Below are 23658 nucleotides of genomic sequence, written 5' to 3'. Positions count from 1 at the left end.
TGTCAAACCCCAACCATCATGCTCCCTGGCTTCTCCAACTCCCACACCAAAGAGAAACCCTTTCTGTTGGTTCTGAGACTCCTGCACATGCCTGAGATGAAAGCTTTCTCCCTATGGGGAGTCTTTTTGAGTAGAGCCTCCCCTAAGTCCAGATTTGACAACTAGAAATGTTCTATTATGCCTTTCTAAGGTGATACAGCTCAGGTGGGTTTTCATATGAAACACTATGTGTTGACATGCTGTATTAGACTCCTTATGCATGAAATATTTAGAATAGGCAGCTCTATCAACATCGAAAGTATGGGTTATTAAGGGCTGAGGGGTGATTGCTAGTGGGTACAGGGTTTCTGTGGGAGCTGATGAAAATATCCTAAATTTAGATTGTGGCAATGGTTGCACAACTCTGTAAATATATTAAAAAGCACTAAAATGCATACTTTGAATGGGTGAATTTTATGGTGGGTTATAGCTCAGTAAAGATGAGAAAAACTGTGATGTATTCCAATAGTAAACAAATAGAAAATGAGTGTGACATATCTTGAACTTTGAATTAGTCGAATTTTAAGATCTTTCTTTTACTTAATAAAACAATATACATTATAACCTAAATTTTGTGTGTCATTCAATATGTATTTCCAAGAATGCTTCTTAGCTCAATGAGTAAGAATTCACACATTTCAATGAAGTTTTTCAAATATGATAGCAGGTAGCAAAATTGATGTAAAGAGCAACAATGTGAAATGGAAAAAAATAAACTGGCTACATCATTGCCTCCGAACTGATTATGCAAACAGCTCTATTCCATTTTTTTTTAATTGAAAAAGAAGCTTTTTCTATGTTGGCCTATCTTTTAGCAATTCAGAGTCAACAGTATTCCTTCCTTCCTTCCTTCCTTCCTTCCTTCCTTCTGTCCTTCCTTCTTTTTTACCAGCATTTGGATAAAGAGCCCTGTTCTGGCACTGAAGAGAGGATTAGAAGTCAAGTGAAATGACATACGTGGAAGAAACTTTGTGAGTGGTTGCTACCTGGTGTCTTTTCTGTAATTTACTTTAAAATACTTCAGTACAGACTGTGTCATGTGTGTGTGTTTCAGCCTCTGTTTATACACTGGGTGGCTGGTTCTCCCCACAGATTGTGGAGCCTGACCACTGGGTGACCCCAGCTCTACCTGCATTCCCTGGGTGGCCTGGGAAGGTACTGAACTTCATGTGCCTCAGGTTTACCATCTCGACCACCTCTAACCCAGGGGATTGTTATAAGGCTTAAATATGTTGATATTTGTAACGAGTTTAGCGCAGCGCTGAGCACGTGGTAAGTGCCAGATGAGCATTTATTGAAAAATACAACGTGAGGAACCCTCCGTGGGAGCTCACCTCCAGGCACAGTAATTAACATCTGAAGATGAATCAGAGGCCCACGCCAGGGGAGGGCACCTTCAGACATCAGCTCTCCTGATCTCACCAGAGGAGCTACTCATTATCACGTGGATGACAGAAATGCGTTTTCATATGGGCACTCCTGCCCTGGAATTAATGGAGAAGAAGCCGCAGCAAGCCCAGTCACCACCCTAAGTTACAGCGGTTTAGGATTCCCAACAATCCTGGGTGTGTGCAAGCACGTGACAGATTCCCTTGCCTGACTCTGACCAGATGGGTCCCCGAATCCTGTCTTTGAATCGAATCCTGTCTTTGAATCATCTCTCATTCTCTGGCCGCACCTTCCTCACCTCATGAGAGGCAGATCGCCTTATATGACAGCGTCTCTGTCTGCTTGTTTATCCATGAGTCTTTCTGACGCACTCCCTGCTAGCACAACCGAGGGGAGGAGACCCATAGTTCCACCTGAGCTCAACTAGCCACTGACATCGTCCAATGACCCAAAATGGGAAATCACCAAATTGGCTCACATCTCAGCTTTCAACAAAGCTCAATAGAAATGCCAATAGAAATGTCATATTTTTATCTCTCAAGGAGTGTACCATCCAAATGTGGTGACAAGCCAAATACAAAGTTAAAAGCAAAGTAAGATTAAAAAAATTACTTTTTTCATACATCCATTTACCCATATCTGTTGAGCATATTGTTAAATGGATGCTGTGGGAGCCTAGAGATGGGTCAGTCAGGATTCTTACAAGGAGCTCACCCCGACATTGTTCACATCAGGTGCAAAGTAACTCAGTTTGGAAGCACTCAAGAGCTTACCTATGGCCAGCAGTAGGTCTTCAAAATGTCCAGATAGTTCTCCTTTTATGCTGTCCTCAATGTCCTTCTGGCTAATATTTCTGTATTCATCAAACGCTAAAAAGCAGTACCACAAAAACAGTGAAAGCATCACAGTCGACCACACATGAATATATTACAGTTTTTTAACTGACACGCAGCAAATCAAGTTGTTAAGTGGTGAGCTCAAAACCCCTTCTTTAACTCATCAAAATTGGAACTTGGAGGTTTTTGTTTTTCGTGTTTTTTTTTTTTTAAAAAAAAACAAACTACAATAAAACCTGAACTTCACAGGCCTTTTTCTTCAATGATCTTCCTCTCTCTCTCTCCTCTCCCTTTCCCCAGGTTGTTAGCATTTAAAATAGCCTAAAAGGTTAAATAATATATCTAGGAAGGCAGGCTGTGTTTAAATTATAGCAGCACCTGGGTCATTAATCAAATATGTGTTATCTGCCAACACAGTCTTCACTAGTAAGATTTCTTATTGCCGAGCAGATCATTCCCTCAGCGGCATGGCCTACCTCTCACGTACCTGAAGGCATTCCAATTTCTTGATCAGTTTTTGCCCCAAAGCAAAACCTGTACATGCAAGTATATGGGCATATTTTGCAAGTCAAGTAATTTTTTCCAAGTAAATTTTGGAAAGAAAGAAAGAAAGAAAGAAATTTTGGAGAGAGATCTAAGATTGCTTGTTTTTTGTTTTTAAAATGAAGATGTTGGCTCCTCCCTGATCAGGTCACATGGTCAGGTCACATGCAAGAGGCTCCTCCCTGATCAGGTCACCTGACCAGGCCCTGGTCAGGTCACATGCAAGAGGCAACCAATTGATGTGTTTCTCTCACATCGATATTTCTATCTTTCCCTCTTCTACTCTCTCTAAAAATCAATGGAAAAATATCCTCGAGTGAGGATTAAATAAATAAAATAAAGATGTTAATAAAGCAACTATGATATACAATTACCATTATTTTATAAATGAAATCCTAATGCCAAACTTAAGGAAGGGAAACTTCAGAATTAAAAAATCCTGGTACTATCTTCGTATTTTCTCATGACTCAGCAGAAGCCTGGTCATGCACTGTGACTGGCACTGTTGTCTTGACCTGCACCTGGAGCCACAGTCAGGTGCTCACAGGAAATGGGCTTCTGGGCTTCCAGGTGCTGTGGCTTCCAGAATGGCTCAGGGAGATGCATTGCATGAGTGAGAGGGTAGAAGCGTGGCAGTTCCACATAATAGTTGGTCTGACAAAGAGGGCTCCCCAATTTACCTTCATTTCAGAGAGAGGTGAATGGTAATCCATGCTAACTCATTAACAGCACCTGGTTTTTCTGGAAAGTGCCTAACTAGGGAAGTGTTGGGGTGGAAGCAATGCAGCCAGGGTCCTCCATCCACAGGAACACTCCTCTCTGCCCTCACCCCAGAGGGCGGCCCCTTTTTTCCTCCCACCAACCCTTCCCATCTGTTACCTGTCACTAGGTATCTACTCAGCCTCTAGGGCAGTGGTTCTCAACCTTCCTAATGCCGCGACCCTTGAATACAGTTCCTCATGTTGTGGTGACCCCCAACCATAAAATTATTTTCGTTGCTACTTCATAAGTATAATTTTGCTACTGTTATGAATTGTAATGTAAATATCTGATATGCAGGATGTAGTTTCATTGTTACAAATTGAACATAATTAAAGCATAGTGATTAATCACAAAACAATATGTAATTATATATGTGTTTTCTGATGGTCTTAGGCGACCCCTGTGAAAGGGTCGTTCTACCGCCAAAGGGGTCGCGACCCACAGGTTGAGAACCGCTGCTCTAGGGGAACAGGAATCATGTCAGTTCTGCCTTGACTTGTTGTTTCCTGAACTGTTGATACATAAAAATGGAACCACCTTTGCAATTTTTAACTTCGTTTTCCGGAATTTTGTACATTAAATGCAAAAAAACATTTGCAAAGCCACACAGAGCCAAAAAGATTATAATGAGAGTCCTTACTTCGTTTGAGCTGGGGAAAGCTCCTTAGACACAGGATCTCTGTGAACTTATCTTCGTCGGTGCCCCACTTCTTCTCACCAGCGTTATAGAGAATCTGTGGGACAAGGCGGGGAGACTTAAATGTTCTTATGGACACAGTCCTCTTGTCTCTTTTTGAAGGGTTAAGAGGAGAGGAGGTTTCTTTTGTTTTAGAGTCAGCAAGATAATTATTCAAATTTCTCACATTTAGCAGAGTAGAAATCTGAGAAGTGGGGTGGCAGGGGCGAGGGGAATAATAACCCTCCTGGGGAAGGCTGACCCCCAGCCTTCTCCTCAGACAGGGCAGGAGACCGCAGCCCCAGCTGTGCCACAGAAATGAAAAGGTGGACAAGGGGTGAGGGGGTAGTAGTTAAAGGAGATGTTTTCTTTGCTCTGTTACTGACCTGGGCATCCTTTTTGGCCAGCTGCTCATCCACTTTCAGACTTTCATCTCTTCTGCCCTAAACAAGGAAGATAAGAGCAAGGGCAACCCTTGTAAAGACAGAAGATTCTAATGCATGGTATTCCCACCAGCAGGGTGTCTGAGAGGTTCACAGAGGACTTGGGCTCCTGGGGCTCTAGTTGTTGCTCTGTCACTGACTGGCCACGGAATTTGTGGCAACATCACACAATTTTCTGAGCTGTAGTTTCCTACTCTGAAAATTCAAAGATCATAAGGGAATGAAAAGACAAGCCACAGACTGGGAGAAAATATTGTTGGCAAACTCATATCTGATATAGGACTTATATCCAAAAATATATAAAGAATTCTTAACATTCAGCAATAATATAAGGAAGAACCCAACTGGAAAATGGGCAAAAGGTCTGAGCACCCTCGGATATACAGATGGTAAAAAAGCACATAAAGGATGCTCAACATCAAATATCATTAGGGAGTTGAGAATTAAAACAATAAGATACCACTTATTAGAATGGCTAAAATCCAAAACACTGATAACACCATATTGCTGGCAAGGATTGCAGCAACAGGAACTCTCATTCATTGCTGGTGGGAATGCAAAATGGTACAGCCACACAGTTTGGCAGTTTCTTAACAAAACTAAACATACTCCTACTCCTTGGTATTTACCCAAAGGAGTTGAAAATTTATATTTACATAAAAACTTGCACATGAATGTGACCTACATGTTCACAGAAATTTCTATTCATCATCACCTAAACTTAAAAGCAACCAAGATGCCTTTCCACAGGTGAGACATACTACTATAGTATACCCATATAATGGAATAGTATTTGCGATAAAAAGGAAATGAGCTATGAAGCCAAGAAAAGACACGTAGCATGTTGCTAAGTGAAGGGGCCAGTCTGAAAAGACTACCCACGATAGTATAATTCCAACTATATGACAGTCGAGAAAAGGCAAAACCATGGAGACACTACAAAGTTCAGTTGTTGTGAGGGGTTTGGAGGGAGGAAGAGAGAGATGACTAGTTGGAGCACAGAATATTTCTAGGGCAGGAAAACTATTCTGTATGATACTGTCCTGATGGATACGTGACATTACGCATTTGTCAAAACTCACAGGCTGTATAACACGAAGAGTAAACCCTATCGTACACTATGCACTTTAGTTAATAATAATAATGTATCAGTATTCATCAACTGTAACGAATGTACTACTTTAATGCAATACGTTAGTAATAGAGGAAATAGTGAGGGGACGGGAGGAGGGGCATATGGGACCCCTCTGTACTTTCTGCTCAAATTTTCTTTAAATCTAAAACTTCTCTAAAAAAAAAATCTAATTAAAAAACAACAACGCAGTTCAAAGGTCCCCAGCAGCTCTGGTTGAAGCCTCTGTGGCTAAGTGTGTGTTCTTGTGCAAGCACTTCAGCTCATAGAGGCAGGAGGTAGAGAGGGCAAGAGGATTGCCTGAATTACTCTGAAAATTATAGGTGCATGAAATATTGGCTATAATGTTTAAAAAGCATTTGTTCCTGTTTTCAAATAGACCCTTGTATGCCTGTCTGATTTTTGCATGACTTATTTGCTTCTTTTCAGTGCTGCTGATTCTCTACTGTTAGTCTGTTTGCCTTGTTCTCTCTTTGTGCATTCTGCTCTAGTCATAAAAATGCTGATTGTCATTGATTTAATAATAATCAGCCACCACTACCACGTACTGATTGCTTTCTATGTGCTAAGTACTTCATATCATCTATCTATCTATCTATCTATCTACCTACCTACCTACCTTTGCAGCATCTATGACATTAGTATTATTATTACTTTAATTTTACCCATGTGAAAACAAAGGCTTTGAGGCTTAAGGTAATGTGTCCAGACACATAAAGCTAGTAGGCAACAGAGAAGCATACGATTCCAGGTCTGTTTGATTCTGAAACCCTATCCGGAAGCCCTAATCTTTGCTGCCTCCTGTGAGTATGTGTGTGTGCCCTGTTTATACTTTTGAATATAAACCTCTGGGGTGTATGTTTGCAGCAATGCCCCATAAATTGGCGACTCTCATAAGGTTTTCACCATTTGAAATATCTGAAACAAAAATTAGGGGAACTTGTTTCTTAGTAGCATTTGCCTCACTTTGACAAGTGCTGCTTGAGGCCACTGTGGGGTTCTCTCACACGTTACAGGCTGCGTAAATCAGCTGAAGAGGCCAGTGGGACAGGTTTATTTCCTCTCTTACACACACCTGGGATTACAGCTCATCCTTGACCCTGCCCACCTGTATTATAAAGTCATGAGCCTCCTAAAAAGAGACAGCAAAGTGTGGAGTCATTTAGTCACATGGTGATGAGTGATTTAGCAACTCTTCCAAAGGTATAACGATGAAGTAGCTACAAGTTATTTTTTTTAAAATCCTGAGACTAATATACCCATCTCTGAAGACAATTTGTCTGTATTATGTTTCGTACTTAATTTAAATGCTAACAAAAGGAATATTTATTCTTTGGAGTACAGATAAAAATAAGCATGTCTTAAAATGGAGATACTTAAAATAGAAATGGGCAATTATTTTACGTCAGATGAATTATCAGAACATTTCTAATGTATTGTGAAACCTGATCTTAACACTTTTAATCCATATTACTGACCATCAAAAGATTTTTTTGTTACATGATGACATTATACTTTTCGGATGGTGGTTAAACATACTGTTCCATGGCAATGCAAACACAAAGTGAGTGAATCATTTCATAAGGAAAATCACAAGCTCATTGTCTCCATTTGGTTAATTTTAAACCCCCTAATTATTATTGAGCATACAGCTAATTGAGGAATTAAAAAGTAGAAGATAAACCTTACGTCTGCCAAAGTCAACAGAGCTTTCCGGAAGTCACCAGATGTTTCAGAGCTGATATCATCTCCAAGACTCTTCTTATACACTGAAACCACATAAGAATGGAATTAAGCCTTGACAAACTGGAAAATAGTATTATAAACCAGAGAAAAGTTTAAGTGTCCACGTTGTCCAGAAATGAGTACCTGATAAAATAAACCTTGCTTTTTTAAAAAATTTCCTGGTGTTCTTCTGAGATGGGTACCCTGTTGTAGCTATGACTATAGTACGTGTTGTGGTAGGTGCACAGGGACAGAAAGAATTGCCATTCTGGATCAAACCATGGTCCGCTTCATCTGACAATGGCACCAAGGAACACACGTACTAGTACAGTGGGGAAGCTTGAGTGGGCTAGCTGCTAGTCTGCCTTCCAGTTTCTATTCTCTCTTTCTTCTGTAGCAATAGAACCCTCATCTTGAGCAAATCATAATGCCCGCAGCATAAAGACTACATTCTCAGCTTTCCTCTTAGCGCGTACAGCTCCATGACTAAGTTCTTGTCAGTGGAATGTAGGCAGACAAATGCGGCGTTGCTGAGAAACCTCCGTAAGGGATGGCTCACGCCCATCTTAGATCTACCCTCCGCCCTCATGCCTGGTCTGTAGGTGCATATCTGAGCACACCTGGAGCTCAGGGAGCCGTCCTGGCCTATGAAGATAAGGACTACGTCTATATGATGGCAGAAGCATAAGCAGAAAGGGGCCTGGACTCCGGAAAGTTCTGAGGTGCTCTCATGCCAGTCCTAGAATTGCCTGTCTCCAGACCTCATCTGCATGTGGGAGAAATACACTTAAGACCGTATCTGAGCCATTGTAATATTTGTTTTATGGGTGCATAGAGCCTGATTATATTATTTGATAGCTCTCAAAAGAAAAGCTACCCTAAAAGACACGATTTTTCCATAACAAATGACAACTGCATGTCCACCTGTTTCAGGGCTGACTAGTTGTAGCTCCTCCTGCATGGCCTGTTATGCAGTGTGCACTGAGTTTAAGGCCTTGCTCTGCTCCATCCATGCTCACTGATCCTCTCAGAGTCATATACCTGCATGCAGCTGACACCAGGTGGCCGTTTGAACTCTGCCTGCATCCTTTTTAAGGGCTCTATAAATTAGTCATATGAATGCTTGTCCTTTTAAATCAATAAAATACAATTATAGAAAGTGATAGGTTATCTAGTAGCAAGAATTGTGTAGAGATCCAAACTCTCCCAGCATGTTTTAGTCTGTTTTTATGAAATCTATATTTTTTCCAGAGCAATTCAAATAAGCAAAATTCACCATAAATTATCTAAGTAATAATAACACTAGGTAGGCACCCTTTTACATAATAGTCATGGTATCATTATGTCTATTCCTCACTTTAATTAGAAAAAAATAATTATTTAAAAATATCAAGCCAAAGAATAAAGCTCTCACGTGTTAGAATTTGAGGAAGTATTTTACAATCTTCTAGATGAGGCCTTATAGTCATTTTATGTAGCCTCCCCACACCTCCCTTGACCCCAGATAGTTTTCAAGAAATAAGAATATGAAATACAATGCCTAGTTCCTTTAGGAGGGCCAAGCAGATAGCCCCCTTTAATGGATTGCTCATGCCTGGGTCACCATTTCGCAGGACATGGCACCACTGCTCTTGCTGCAGCTGACTGCAACAGGGTTGGCATCTGACTCTAGGTGGCCAGCAACCTAAGAGGTGACTGGGTGGGACAGTGTTGTCCAAAATAATGCTCTCTACTAGCCAGTGCCTTCCTGAGCCCACTGAATGTGTTCCCTCAGGGAATGAGCTGTACAGAAAAAGGAGACGGAGGCAATAGAGTAGCAAAAGAGTGAAAAGACTCCCAGAAATAAGGCACAAAACAGAGGCCAAGAATAACCAGAAACCAAGGGCAAATACAAGCTTTGAGTAGACAGACACTGCACGGCCAGGGAAGAGGAGTTACTGGGCAGTGAGTGTCAAAAACAGCAGAGGCAGAGCGGTAGGAGAAGGAGTGGCTGTAATGAGAACATCAGCGCGGGGCGCAGTGCATGCTTGATGCGGAGGGAGTGACAAGGTAGCCGAGTCCCTGGAGCAAGGCTGCTGTGTGCCGAGTCTCTGTAAAGCGTGGCTGTGCCTAATTGAGACTATTTCCTTTCTTTACGTTTAGTGTATCATTAATCCCTACTCACCAGTGACCTACATGCAATTCCATTTCTTTTGGCCTCAGAGAGCTCAGCTCACCCAGATATCACGGCATCTGGTGACTCGGAACTATTATCGCTTGTCATGTTTACAAAACAACAGCCCTAAATGCTGGATATGTCACTTGGTTCTTAAGATCCCAATCTGGATCTTGAGGCTATTCATTCAATAAATATTTGAATTTGCCTTCTGCTGTTCTGAGCACGGGAGCCACAGCAGTGAACGGAAACAGACAAAAAGCCCGCCTCCACAGAGCATACATCCAGGGCTGTTTGTCCATAAGAGCTGGCCTCCAGGGGGCCACCCTGGGGCAGGTCACCTCATGGAGCGGTGACTTTTCTAAGAAACACCAGGAAGCAGCAGGACCTGGCTCTGATGATTTTTCATACGTAAATAAACTAATGGAACCAAATTATATGTTGAACTAATGGAACCAATTTTTTTAAACACTTACAATGTACCCACTGTGCCCATTTAGCAATTATCTCATCTACTCCAAATTTACCTTTCTGTACCCTGCTTTGTGGAGCTGGGTTTGGGACTCTACAAATTACATTTCTCTTTTGTACCCACCCCGAACACCCGTTAGGTTCCACCAATTCGGGGGCGGAGGGGAGCACTGGAGGGAGACTGGAAGGCGGGAGGAGGAAAGAAGAACATGCTATTTGCTTGCTATTCAGGTCAATGGCAACTCCGTGAAGGGCTTTCTCCCTGACAGCAGCAGCTGTCCCGACTACTAGGACAAGTCGCTTAGCATCCCCCTCGGGGTCCAGCTCTGGCCAGATGGAACCTTTCACAGAGTCTGAATTCCAGCTCCTTAAGCCTCTCCTCCCAGCCCCTGAGGCATCAACACCTGCAAGACGTGCCTCTCCTCTGAGCTTCTAGTATCTGAAAACCCCAACCTCTTTCCTCTGGCATCCCAGCCCTGGGAGTTATACCTCTGTGCCCTTTTCACTTTTCAGTCCTCCCAAAGGTGTTCAAACAATTCTCTACATCAAATTCTCTGTTAAAATACCGACTGCTATTTCTGTTTTTCTCACTAGACCCTGATTAACACAACAGCAATGAAACCGTCACTGACCTATCACTGAGGTGTTTACCTTCTAATGGGAACTTCTCAAAGTGGCCTCTCTAACCCCGACCAGGGGGACAGTACAGCCCTGATGGAGACCCCTCCCACTGCAGAGACTTCCTGACACACAAACTCAGAAACCATGGCTCCCTTGCGGTTCTTGGTGAGGTTTACAGAGGCTGTTGTATGATACAGAACTGGGCTGGTATTTGTCCCTGGTTCCTGGTAAGTTACCTCTAAGCCCTTGGAAATTACTAAATAATAGAAATATCTTTGCTATTCCTGGCAGGTCCCATGAACCACACCTGAGTATTTGCTGACAAGATGACTCGGGATCCGAGTGGTCAGGAGCTGGCCACACCAGAAAGACTCGAGGATTTAGGTTCTGAGCCACATGAGATCGGCCTGACCTCTTGGGGGAGGAGCACTGGAGATGAGTTTAATCATGTGGCCAGTGGTCCAATCGATCATGCCTATGTAATGAAACCCCAATAAAGACCATGGAATCCAAGCCCAAGTGAGCTTCCCTGGTTGGTAATTATACATTGATGTGCTGGGAGGGTCGTGCATCCTGAGAACATGGAAGCTGTGCATTCGGGACCCTCTCAGGCCTCTCCCTACACATCTCTTCATTTGACCAGTGCTGACATGTATTCTTTATAGTAATCCTCTAATTGTGCGCAGAGCACTTTCTTGAGTTCTATCAGTCATTCTAGTGAGCTACTACATCTGAGCGAAGAGTGAGAACCCCTCAATTTGTAGCCATTTGGTTAGAATTGCATGTGGCCTGGGAACACCTGCATGGGTGGCTCATTTCTGAAGTTAGGGTAGCCTGCTTGGGCCTGTGCTCTAACTTGTGAAGTCACGCTAACCCTGGGTAGTCAGTGTCAGGATTGCAGAGCAGGGACTTGTTAATTTTTATATAGCTGACAGGCTATTAGGACTTCAGCTAATTGCTAGACACATTCTCTAAATGGTTCATCTAATTTCCCACCAAAAGTCATGAGGCTGATCTAAGTGGCTTTTAACATATAATGTTAACATACAATGATTCGAGTCTCTTACATTGATGAGATTAGTTGATTCAATTAAGCGGTGATCACTGAGAGCAAAAGGCAAGTATTAATGCCATCATTATGGAGCAGTTTCTAGCTCAATCATATTCCTTTTTTCTCTGAAAATCCCACAGACATTAGCCCATTTTAGAATGGAGCCTCTTTTTGAAGTCTTGCCTTCTCAAAAGCCTTGTGAAGAAGAGATTGCTGGGTTTCTGGGAAAGGCAAACACTGGCTCATATACATGTGGATGGTGGTAAAAGTAAGCAGAGAAGATGACCTGTGTAGTAGGCTTGAGAGATCTCCTTCATCTGCCTGCTTGTCCTGGTGGTTAAGATTTCAATCAATGCATCTTCATCTGTCCCAGCGCCCTAAAAAGGGAATCTGTTTTTAGAGCACTTAAAAAACTTAAATTCATGCATTTCAGTCTTAATATCTTGTTTTATATGAATGAAAAGAACAGTTTTGAATAAATCAACATAAGGGTCTTTATGGATCTAAACCAGTTTTCTAATATTCCATATTTTAGTCTTAAATAATATGAATCATGTGGAGTTAACTGACATCAAATTTCCCCCAAAATTTCATACTCTAATTAAAAATCAATAGAATAATTCTAGGAAGAAATTGTAGAAAGGGAAAAGCCTACGTCATTTGAGATCAGAAGTGAGCATTCAAACACACCATTATATTTAGGAAGGGCTCTGCAATTCTTTTGAATGAGTTCATCCCTACACTAATGTACTAGGTTGGTCAGCATGTATCACCCTCTTCATTCAGGGAGATTGTAAAGCCTCAATAATGTATAAGGGGCCAACGTGGTTTAGGGATTAGTTACTCCTGAGCCTTGGTCTATACTGAATCACACTGTGACTCAAAAGAAGCCACTTACACTAGGACTTGATAAAATAAGACCAATGGCCTGGCTGGTGTGGCTCCATGGTTGAATGTCAACTTATGAACCAGGAGGTCACGGTTTGATTCCTGATAAGGGCACATGCCCAGGTTGCGTAGGGAGAGGGGCAGCCAATCAATGATTCTCTCTCATCATTGATGTTTCTATCTATCTCTCCCTCTCCTTTCCTCTCTGAAATCAATAAAAATAATTTTTTTTAAAAGACAACACCAATGCAGCATAGGCTGAATTCCTGGTAAGTCACCTCTAAGAGGCTGAATTCTTGTTCCTCCATGGCAGATTCCTACTTGCCCCCATATCTTGCCTTTAAAAATTATTAATTTAAGAAATTTAAATACACGAATTTTTAGAGTAGTTTTAGGTTCACAACAAAATTGAGTGGACCCAGTATATCTTTTATCTTCCATGCTTAGTAATAGAATGCCTAATTTTTTTACTTAGCACATAACTACCCAAGTAAATGCATACTATGTGTCTCAGCTTCCCTTAGAGCTAGATTTATCCATCTAACTAAACTCTCATTAACGGAATATATGTGAAGTTCCCTGTACATTTTCTGATAGTCCCCAAGGATCCGGGACGAACCTTTCTTTGTCCCTTACTCTGTTTAGCTTGGATGAAGGCATATGGCTGGACTGAAACTGGGTCTTTGTTGAACTGGGATGGTCAGGAGAAGGTGTGACGGTTTTACATTTTAACTTGGCCAGGCTACATTCCTCAGTTATTAAACCAAACACTAATTAGGTTTGCTCTAAAGGTGTTTTGTAGATATAACTGAAGTCCATTATCAGTTGACTTTAAGGGAGATTATCTTAGATATTTTATGTGGGACTAATTAAGTCAGTTAAAAGGGTGTATGAGCAGACCTGAGGCTTCTCTGAAGAAAAAATTCTACCTGTGGGCAGCAGCTTGAGGTGGTGCTAAGAGTTCAAGCCTGCCCCTCAGATTTTATATTTGCCTAGCTAGCTCTATACCCATGTAACCAATCTTGCAATACATCTCTTAATATATATCTCCTGCCTACTGGTTCTGCCTCTCTGGGGAACCCTGACTGATCACAGATAGAATTTTAAAAAGACACAGAGATAGATAGGAGCCAGACTGTGCTGGATGATGAAGGTCATGGAAAGGAGTTTAAATTTTAAGTATTCAAATTCATTGGCAATTTATGCAGCTGAATAATATAATCGATTCTAAAAATAACTTTATAAAAGTAATTTTGGCTATTCTGTGTGAATAAACTTGAGATGTGTAAAAATGGAGGCAAAGGGACCAATTAGGAGGTCATTGGTATGGTCCAGTCAAAGATGATGGTAGTGAACTAGAATATTAGCAATGGATTTTGAGAGATGTGCTCTCATTTTTTATAAATCTTGGAGTAGATCTAATAGGCCTCCAGATAGATTTGGGAGCTCTGAAGGATGAGGGAAAGCAAGCGATCAAAGATAATACTAGGTCTTTGGCCTAACCAGTGGGGTTGATGATGGTGCCATTCATTTTGAATGGCAATAAAATAGAGAATTGGAGTCTTCAGGTCAAAAAACAAATAAATTAGAATGACAATATCCTTTCAGCCCAGGATCACCTGGGTTCAAGGTTCTACAACTGCTTCCCACTTCAGGGTTGTTCTACCAATTGGAGAGTACAGATACAAAATGACAAAATCTATCAGATTTATACCCGTATCTCAACTGCGCATGGGAAGAAAGTCACCATAGTCAAATCCTGGGAAGAAATGACTCATGTAGGGCTCATACCTTCATTGATTTCTTCAGCTGCTTCGCATCAAACACTGCCGGAGGAGTCACGAGGGCCACCATGAGATGCTCAAAGTGTCCAGAGAGATCACTCTTCAGGTCATCTTTCAGTTTCTAAAAAAAAAAAAAAAAAAAAGGTAAGTGTGATATACTCTTCCTTTTTCTTTCTCTAAGTCACCTAGTGAAAGATGAACATATGTAACAATATAAATGAAAACATGAATGTTCTAAAACTCTCTCTAACCTCATCACTTCCTTCTGCTTCCTCTTACACCCATACCTTTGACTTTCCATATTGCTGCCATATTGGAACTTTTTCTGTTCCTTAAATGTCCCCACCTGGATTTGCCTCAGGGTTTTTGCATTTGTATCTTCTGTCTGAAATGCTCTTCTCTCCACATCAAGCAGAGCGAAAGCCTTGGCATTTAGTCTTAGTTGAGAGTAAGGTAACAACGCCCCTCACTGCTATCTCTTCACCACCCGATCTAAAGGAGCCATTCACCAGTCATTCTCTACCAAGCATTCTATTTTAATTCTTTCATAGCACTTACCAATATCTGAATTTATTTTATTTACTTATTTATTATTTTTCTAATTGAATAGTAGTTCTATGAAAGAAGAGAGGATCTGCTTTTTATACCAGTGAATCTCCAATGTCTAGAATATCTTGACTCAGCGAAGTACCACAGTTCTGACACAGAGTAGTTTATTGAAGAAATAAAACATGTGAAGAAAAAGACACACAAATGTTCTTGTATAGTTCTTAATACAGTTTCTTATACTGAGTAAATTTTCATTTGCTGAATGAATTAAACCTATAATTACATATACATGTTACACTTAAAAGAGAAATTAAAGCTCATCTTAGACAGGATTTATCAGATAATTGGTCAGATAATTCTTTTTGGGGGGTGGGGGCCTTGCTTGTGCATTGTAGGATGTTTAGCAGCATCCCTGACTTGTACCCACCAGGTGCCAGAAACATCCCTCTCTCCCACAGCAGTTGTGATAACCAAAGTGTCTGGAGACATTGCCAAATATTCCCTGGAGAGTAAAATCATTACTGGTATGGAGCCAACCATCTAAGGCAACTTGCTTATTCAACAGGTAAAGAAATTAAGGCCCAGAACGATCAAATAACATGCCCAAGGCTATTCAGCCAGTTAAGGGCAAAACCAGGACTCAAAAATCCAGGTTGTTAACTGGAAACTGGGTACTTTCTGTTATACTTGTCTTCAAACAAAGGATCTGTGGGCGTAATCCATGGGAACATCCCTGGTCCATCAGTGACTAGCTCTTTACTGCCCATGTTCATCAATTGTACCTTTTCATATGCTGCTTGATATTCCTTAACAATCAGCTGCCTCTGTGCATTCGACCTCTCAGTCAGAATGCTGATGAGCGTTTTCTCGTCAGTTCCTAAATGAAATGAAAATAATGTTACTTACTACCAATCCAAAGATGCTTAGTACCTGTCATGAACAAAAGAAAATGATTGATGGTCTGAAACAAATGCAGACAGGAAGGCATTTTAATTTTTATTATTATTTGTTTTAGAATATTTTGTTGTTGTTAATCCTCACCGAAGGATATTTTTTCCTTTTATTTTTGAGAGAGAGAGTGGAAGGGAGTGAAGAGACAGAGAGAGAAGCATCAATGTGAGAGAGACACATCCATTGGTTGCCTCCTGCACACGCCCCAACAGGGGCAGGGGTCGAACTTGCAACCCAGATACGTGCCCTTGACTGGAGTCAAACCTAATACCCTTCAGTCCACAAACTGATGCTCTAACCACTGAGCGAAACCGGGTATGCTAGAAGATGTTTTTATTGATTTTAGAGGGAGACAGGAAGGAAGAGGGGAAGAGAGAGAAACAGCTGCCTCTTGCATGCCCCCTACTGGGGATAGAGTCTGAAACTCTAACCCTAACTAACTCTAAACCCAGGCATGTGCCCTGACTGGGGACTGAACTGGTAAACTCTTGGTGCATGGGATGACACTCAACCAAATGAGCCACACCAGTAAGGGTGGCATTTTAATTTTTAATTTCCAGGTTGAAATCTTATTTTTTGTTTGCCTGACTTTTTGAAAAGGCAATTAACTTTATTTGTATAGTTTTTGGGGAAGAAAACAATCACTGCCTAAATATTTCTCTGACAGAGGGAGCAGCACAAGGAACATACTGCTTTTGGACCAAGTGTTTTTTCCGTATGAGGTTCAGTTACTATCCTGTATCTTTTCTCTTTCTTATCTCCATACTTGACATCAAAATCTTCTTTCCTCTAAAAAATGAAACTGACATTTATTGAGAACCCACCATGTACTAGACACCTTTTACTAGTAATTACTGTCATATTTAATATTCACAGGGGCCCTGGGAATAGGTATGATTAAACTGTCCTAAAGATGAAGATACTAACACTTAGAAAACTTACCTCACTTGCCAGAGTCATGCAGCTTTTAAGTGGTGAACAGGAATTTGAACCCAAATTTCTGACTCCAAAATATATATCTCTCCTGGTCCATACCTCTCTCAGGCATTCCACACCTATTTACTTAACCACCTGAGTGAAGAATAACATCTGGCCAGGGCTGATGCTGGCCTGCCCAAGAAAGACCTTATGATCACTAGTTTCTTGATCATTATAATATTAAGATAATGTAAGTCATGGTAGCCTCCTTAGCAGTAGAGGAATACACCTCGGTTGGGGAGCTATGAGCTGGCCTGCACTCATTGGGTCTGCATGACTAGAATGGTATAAAAGAATAATTGGAATGCTAGACTCAACTTCTCTGTGTTAAACTGACCCACACACAACTTGGGTATACACAACCTTGGCATCAGGGGTCCTCAAACTACGGCCCGCAGGCCACATGCAAATACAAATATTGTATTTGTTCCCATTTTGTTTTTTTACTTCAAAATAAGATATGTGCAGTGTGCATAGGAATTTGTTCATAGTTTTTTTTTTTAAACAATAGTCCAGCCCTCCAACGGTCTGAGAGATAGTGAACTGGCCCCCTGTTTAAAAAGTTTGAGGACCCCTGCTCTACATCATTGATGTGATAAAAGGAACTGTACTTGGCTAGCTACTATGTCTCCCATTGAAAGATACTGCCCCACTATATCTGTGGTCTTGTAGTTTTCTATACAGTTAAGACAACACAGACTTAGAGTCAAGCCTAGTTGTGTCCTGTGAGCCTGACTATTAACTTGGACCTGTAATGGCTTCTGTGTTGGTGCATGACTAGACACTTCCAAATGCGTAAGTATCTCAAACTCAGCATGCCCCACATTGAATTCATTCTACTTCCTTTCTAACTTTTCTTTCATTCTGTTCCCTCATCAATGACACACTATGATGTAGTCATCCAATCAAAAATCCTAGGAGTCATTCTATACTCCTTTCTCCTCTTTCCTCCCTACATTGTAGCAATCCTCTGCATCTCTTGAATTTGTCCTCTCCTCTACCACTGTGTGCTCATCATATATTACCCAGAAACTTCAACAGCCTCCTAATTTGACCTCCTTATAACTCATACTGTATATTACTGCCTAAACATGCATCTGATCATATTAATCTCTTGCTTGAAATCATAATGCTCTCTGCAACCTTCAGGATGAAGGTTACACTCCTTTACTTAGGTCATTAGGATCTAGCTCAGATGCTTTACGAAGCCTGCTTTAGAATATGACTATACAGAAAGATCATAGTTACTGCCAGAGGGAACTGATTTAATGTCATGAGAGGCTGACATACACCGTGGATCTGTTTCCTGTGAGAGAATTCTCATTTCTCCAGGGAGCAACAATCTTGATCACTGGTGCAGCGGAAACCTGGACCCAAATCTCTGACTAGAAAACATGTATAACCCTCTCTCAACCATTTCAGACCCATAAACTTGCAATAAAATTTACTATAACCAATGTTAGAAGAAAACCACAAACCGGAAGAAGATATTTTCATGGCCTGAAATTTTTTAAAAAGTTTAATATCCAGAATTTATAACCTGCCAATCATGAAGAAGATAATCCAACTAAAAAAATGGATAAAATATATGAAGAAGTCAATCATGGAAGAAGAAGCAAATAATCCAGAAATGATTATTTGGTCATGGGGATGTGGAGAAGAGAGGAAACAAACACACATTCAGAATGAGGTACAATTTTAAGTTCTTTTACTTTTTAATTTTTGAGAGAAAGAGAAACATAGATTTGTTGTTCCATTTATTTATGCATTCATTGGTTGATTCTTGTATGTGCCCTGACTGGGGATAGAACCCAGAATCTTGGCATGTCGGGATGATGCTCTAACCAACTGAGCTACTCAGCCAGGGCCAAATGAGGTATCATTTTAGTCTCAACTGGAAATATGGAATAGTATGACCTTAGCAAGTATTGATAAGAATATGGAGCAAGAGGAAATCTCATGTATTCCTGCTACGAATGCTATTTTGTATAATCATTTCAGTGAGCAGTTTGGCAATAATTTTAATTTGAAGATAAACACCTTCAACTTAGAAATTCAATTGTTTTATTCTAGAGAAATGTTAGCAACTGTGCACATGAGACATAAGCAGGAATATTTAATGTGATATTTTTATATTGTAATAGAAAAGAATTATAGACAACTTAAATATTCCCTTAATATTTCCATCTTACAATATAGTAATCGAATAGACTGCTATGCAGTTAAAATTAATGAACTAGAGCTAAACATATCAACATGGATAAATCTCAAAAACATAATGTTAAGGGGTAAAAAGTTACAGAAGAATTTATGCAGTATGATTTCAATTTATACTGTTTGAGACCACGCAAAACAATATGATGTACATATATATGTAGTTACAAAATTACAACTTTCATGGGAATGAACTCTAATTTAAGATAGTTTATCTCTAGGGAATGAGATGGGAATGAGGTCCTGCAAGGATTGGCAGGGGCTGTACCTGTAATAATTTATAATGATGATGATAATTACTATTGCTGGTAGCAGTGATAAGTAAATAGGGCAAATTTTAAGATTTAATAAAACTGGGTTCCCTATACTTTTCCTAATTATTTCACAATTTTAAGTATCTTACAATTTCTCTGAGTAAGCCAACTTGGGAAAACTGAACCATTTCACTTTTGGACTGTAAAATATAATCTAATTTGCTACAACACGAAGAGAGGAATTATAAAGCACCACTCACCAATCCCTCGGATTGCCTTTCGAATCGCTTCAGCATCCACTGATGGGCTAAAGCCTGGATAATCACGCACTGTCCCACGGTGTCCCACCTGGAAGGAAATATTTGAAAGTCCCACCAGTTCAAAATGACACTTTTGTTTATATTACATATGCATTTTCCCATCCACTATTGTAAAAATAACAAACCCAGAATTCGCACACCTTCCTCTCCCTTCAGGAATGATAGCTGCCACATGGATTATGAGGCCTCTCCTTTTCCCCTCTTGTGTAACAAATTAGAAATATAAATAGTATTAACCCTGGAACCCTGAATAATATTTGTTTTAAAGTGGCATCAGCATCACAGCAAGGAAAAAGTGGAAATTTCCTACATCCTCTTTGATAATTCAAAGTTTTCCACTGCATCTCACACAGAAGTAATTGAGATTTACAGACTTCAATTGTTTTAATTAATATTGACCATTGTCTAGGGAACGCTGCACTAAAGATCCATAAATGAAAACCCCATTAGGACTGCCTGTTGTTAAGCTCTGTTTAATGGATGTGCAATCCTGGCTGATAAATTCTCTTCAGAAAGTTCCACTGACATAGATCTTCAGGAATAGCATGGAAATGAAAACTGCCATGATACCAATTTTAAACACAAATTAGAACCATGTCAGTAATCTGGGAAAGACCACCCTGTAGAAAGAATAAAATACCTTAAAACTGCTTAAGAGATGGTCAAAGAGCCATTAAGACATTGAGAAAAATCCAAGTGAACATGCTCTTATATGATATTTTCTAACTTTTTGAATAAAAACCTATCTTTACAGTAATGTTTTTTCCTAAGCTGATTTTCCTATCCTGTTAATGAATAATAGTAGCTCTGTTACTCTGTGTTACTATGTCATTATCTAGGCTCTCCTGAAGTGTTTAATATTTAATGAAAAGACATTATCTTGTCACATTAAAATGATGGAAAAATTAATGTTCTGGCACAGTAAAAATTGATAGTAACTTAATATATTAGATTGAATAATTTGTTTCAATACAAGCAAATATCACTTAACCTTACAGTATCCAAAATAGTTTTGATTCTAAAAAAGTAATTCCAACGAATCAGAAACTAGATGTGAATGTGCCTGATCTAAAGGCACTGTAAGAAGCCAGTCATGTCAACATAATCATGGGAGAATTCTCTTTCTCTGGGGCTTAAAAATATTATGGATTCCCAGAGCCAAATGGCTTCATTTCAATTCTATCCTCCTATGAACTTTGTATTTATCTATGTGTACACCTTCCATGTGTGGCATTTTAGAAGAATTGCCACCATATTGCAGCATTTGGGTGCCTCATGCCTAGCACTGTACAAGGCACTTTATATACATTAACTATAACCAGCATCACAGTCCTGATGAATGCATAAAAGTGGCGCATTTCACATACAAGACACCAGGATTTAAGAAGGTGGAGAATTTGCTCAAGTCCACACAACTAGATAAGTAGCAGCACCTGAATTTGAATGCGGTCATGACCATTACAGCCCATTCCTAGCCTTTCTTGAAATCTGGCCTCTGAATCACGTGGAGTGATTCTTTAAAACGCATCCATCCAGGCCCTGTCATAGACACACTGAATCCTACTCCTTAGAAATGAGGTGTTAAGGTAGACATTAAACATTCAAGAAGCTCCTCAGGCGATTCTGTGCCACGCAGATAAACACGGTTGTTTTTGAATACAAAAAGACAAAATAGGAGTCCGATTCTAATTATTTCATGAATTATGAAAACTCAGGGTTTCCAGTCTAGCCGTGACCTTTCCACTGCCCTGTACCACCTACGCATCAAAGCATGCTGAAATTCCAATGTTCAAAATTAGAGAAGAGAGAAATTCCCAATCTGTTATGCAACCTGATACTCAGTAAGAATTAAGTGGGAAGGACCACTCATTTAAGCAAAAGAAAAAAGCAAAACAAAAACCTAAACAACACCACCCACATACTCCAGACTGAAAAAAAATGCCACAGGCATTCTGAAGTAGAATCTTAGTGATTTCAAACGGCTTCAGTTATTTAAATAGCAGACTTGTTTATCTGATGGACTTGGTTGCCCAGAACATTCAGAAATATTTACATGAATCATGAAAAAAATCTTACAGTAAAAGAACTAGAATCTTTTAAACTAATACATGCCAGGCAGTGAACAAAGTGGTTTATGGACAACTTATTTAACTCTTACAATGGTCTTAACAGGGGGATTTTATTACTTCCATTTCAAAATGGAAGACATTCAATCTGCTACTAAGGACAGCCTCTGAATTTGAACCCACCTCCTTGTGCTCTACACCACATCACGGTGCCTCACAGGAGTCTACAGAGTGGTTCTCAGAGTGTGGTTCAGTAAGTAGCCGGGAACTTAATAGCAATGCAGATTATCAGGCCCACTGCCCCATCCCAGTCTTAGAAATGAACAGTTCTGGGGCTAAGACTCAGGATTTGTGGGTTTTTTGTTTTTCTTTTTTACAAAGCCCTACAGATGATTCTAATGGACTCTATAGTTTAAAAACCACTGCTCTATTTAGTCTTGGCTACCCAGAAAACCAAAGCAAAAGTGAGCAAACAAGTTCTAGATTTTTTTTATGGCGTGGAAGAGTTTGATGATGAGCTCATTGTTTCAGGAATGCTGGTGACTTTGCAGCCAAACAAAACTATTTGCCTTGCCTGCTTCACTGCAGGCTTAATTGCCTGACATTTAAATTACTAAGCAATATCTGACTTAGTTTATCTCCACTAATTCTACTACCCAAACAAAGCGTCAGTGCTCTAGTAGGACATTGCATGAAAACTTGTGAAAGTCTTTCTTTTTTTAAAAAAGAAACCTCATGTTTAATCAGATTTCCATCCACATCCTTTAAACAAAGCTGCTTTCCTTTTCTCAAATTCGACCTTCAGATGCCCCAAAAGGAAAAATGAATCTGAAACCAGCTGGAAAAGAAAGTAAAGCAAGCAATGTGTAAACCAAGGGGGGATAACCAGAGCTCTTTACACCAATAAGAACTGCCGCTACCTACTATGAGCCAAGTACTGTGCTAACCATGTGTCCAGCATGAGCTCCATTCAATCCTCACAACAAACTTATAAGGCAGATATAATAACGTCTCTCCACAGAGGAGAATGAAACTGATGCTTAAGTAACTTGCCCAAGTTCATAGCCAGCAAGTGATCGGTCTCTTTAATCTACGCTGCTAATTACTGGGCTGGGCTGCCTCTTATTTGAACCATCTTCTTCATGTCAATATAATTTTCCCTGATCTTCTAAAACTGTCCTTTGGAGGTCAGACAAGAGGTGCTGAAGCCATTGATGTGGCCAAGCTGGGCCTGGGGATTTGTCTGTTACAACACCTAGGAGAGGCCAGTCTGTTCTTGTCTCATGAAAGGCAATAGGACCTGTTTCTTCATGCAAAGTGCACTGGGTTTATAAGAAGTTAGGCGTTAACATTTAGAAGAATGAGTGAAAGAGAAAATCACAGGGAGAATGTGATGTGATGATGAGGGAATGAAGGCATAGACCGGAGTTGTACCAGGAAACACCAAGATTGCCTGCAAACCAGAAGCCAGGAAGAGTCGATGAAGGACACCCCTACAGGTTTCAGAGGGAGCACGGCCCTACCAACATCATGATTTCAGACTTTTAGCCTCCAGAACCTGAGACAATACATTAAAACCCATCCCATTTGTGGCACTTTGTTACGAAAGCCCCAAGAAACGGATACAGCAGGTCAGCGGTCAGAGAAAAGGACTGGTAACCAGAAAGTCCCGAAGGGCAAAACCAGGGGCCTTATCTTCAAACAGGCTGGCAGGCGCCACAGCTAACAGAGGGCTCCCCATCGCCACCCACTGCAGGCACGCTCTCCTCCCAAAGCAGCAAAGAGAGGCGGGGCCTCGGAAGCAGAGGCTG

General features: G+C 40.5%; 1 protein-coding gene across 5 annotated transcripts in view; it reads right to left on the bottom strand.

Annotated features, from left to right (window-relative positions):
- ANXA3 (annexin A3) overlaps positions 1 to 23658 on the bottom strand; it is a 51193-nt gene that overhangs the window by 13022 nt on the left and 14513 nt on the right. For 3 of the 5 annotated variants that reach the window (XM_015557668.1, XM_015557666.1, XM_015557667.1), the window contains 9 exons: positions 19722 to 19809; positions 15847 to 15941; positions 14523 to 14636; positions 12130 to 12220; positions 7510 to 7589; positions 4632 to 4688; positions 4210 to 4303; positions 2202 to 2297; positions 1374 to 1469 (listed from right to left, as the gene is read on the bottom strand). In XM_015557668.1, coding sequence (XP_015413154.1) covers positions 1374 to 1469; positions 2202 to 2297; positions 4210 to 4303; positions 4632 to 4688; positions 7510 to 7589; positions 12130 to 12220; positions 14523 to 14636; positions 15847 to 15941; positions 19722 to 19809 — 811 coding nt within the window. The remainder of the gene's footprint in view (positions 1 to 1373; positions 1470 to 2201; positions 2298 to 4209; positions 4304 to 4631; positions 4689 to 7509; positions 7590 to 12129; positions 12221 to 14522; positions 14637 to 15846; positions 15942 to 19721; positions 19810 to 23658) is intronic. The other 2 variants (XM_006778182.2, XM_015557669.1) reach the window with 1 other exon arrangement.

This window comes from Myotis davidii, unplaced genomic scaffold (genome assembly GCF_000327345.1).
Source record: "Myotis davidii unplaced genomic scaffold, ASM32734v1 scaffold449, whole genome shotgun sequence".
NCBI lineage: Eukaryota > Metazoa > Chordata > Mammalia > Chiroptera > Vespertilionidae > Myotis > Myotis davidii.
This window is presented reverse-complemented; position numbering and strand designations above follow the sequence as displayed.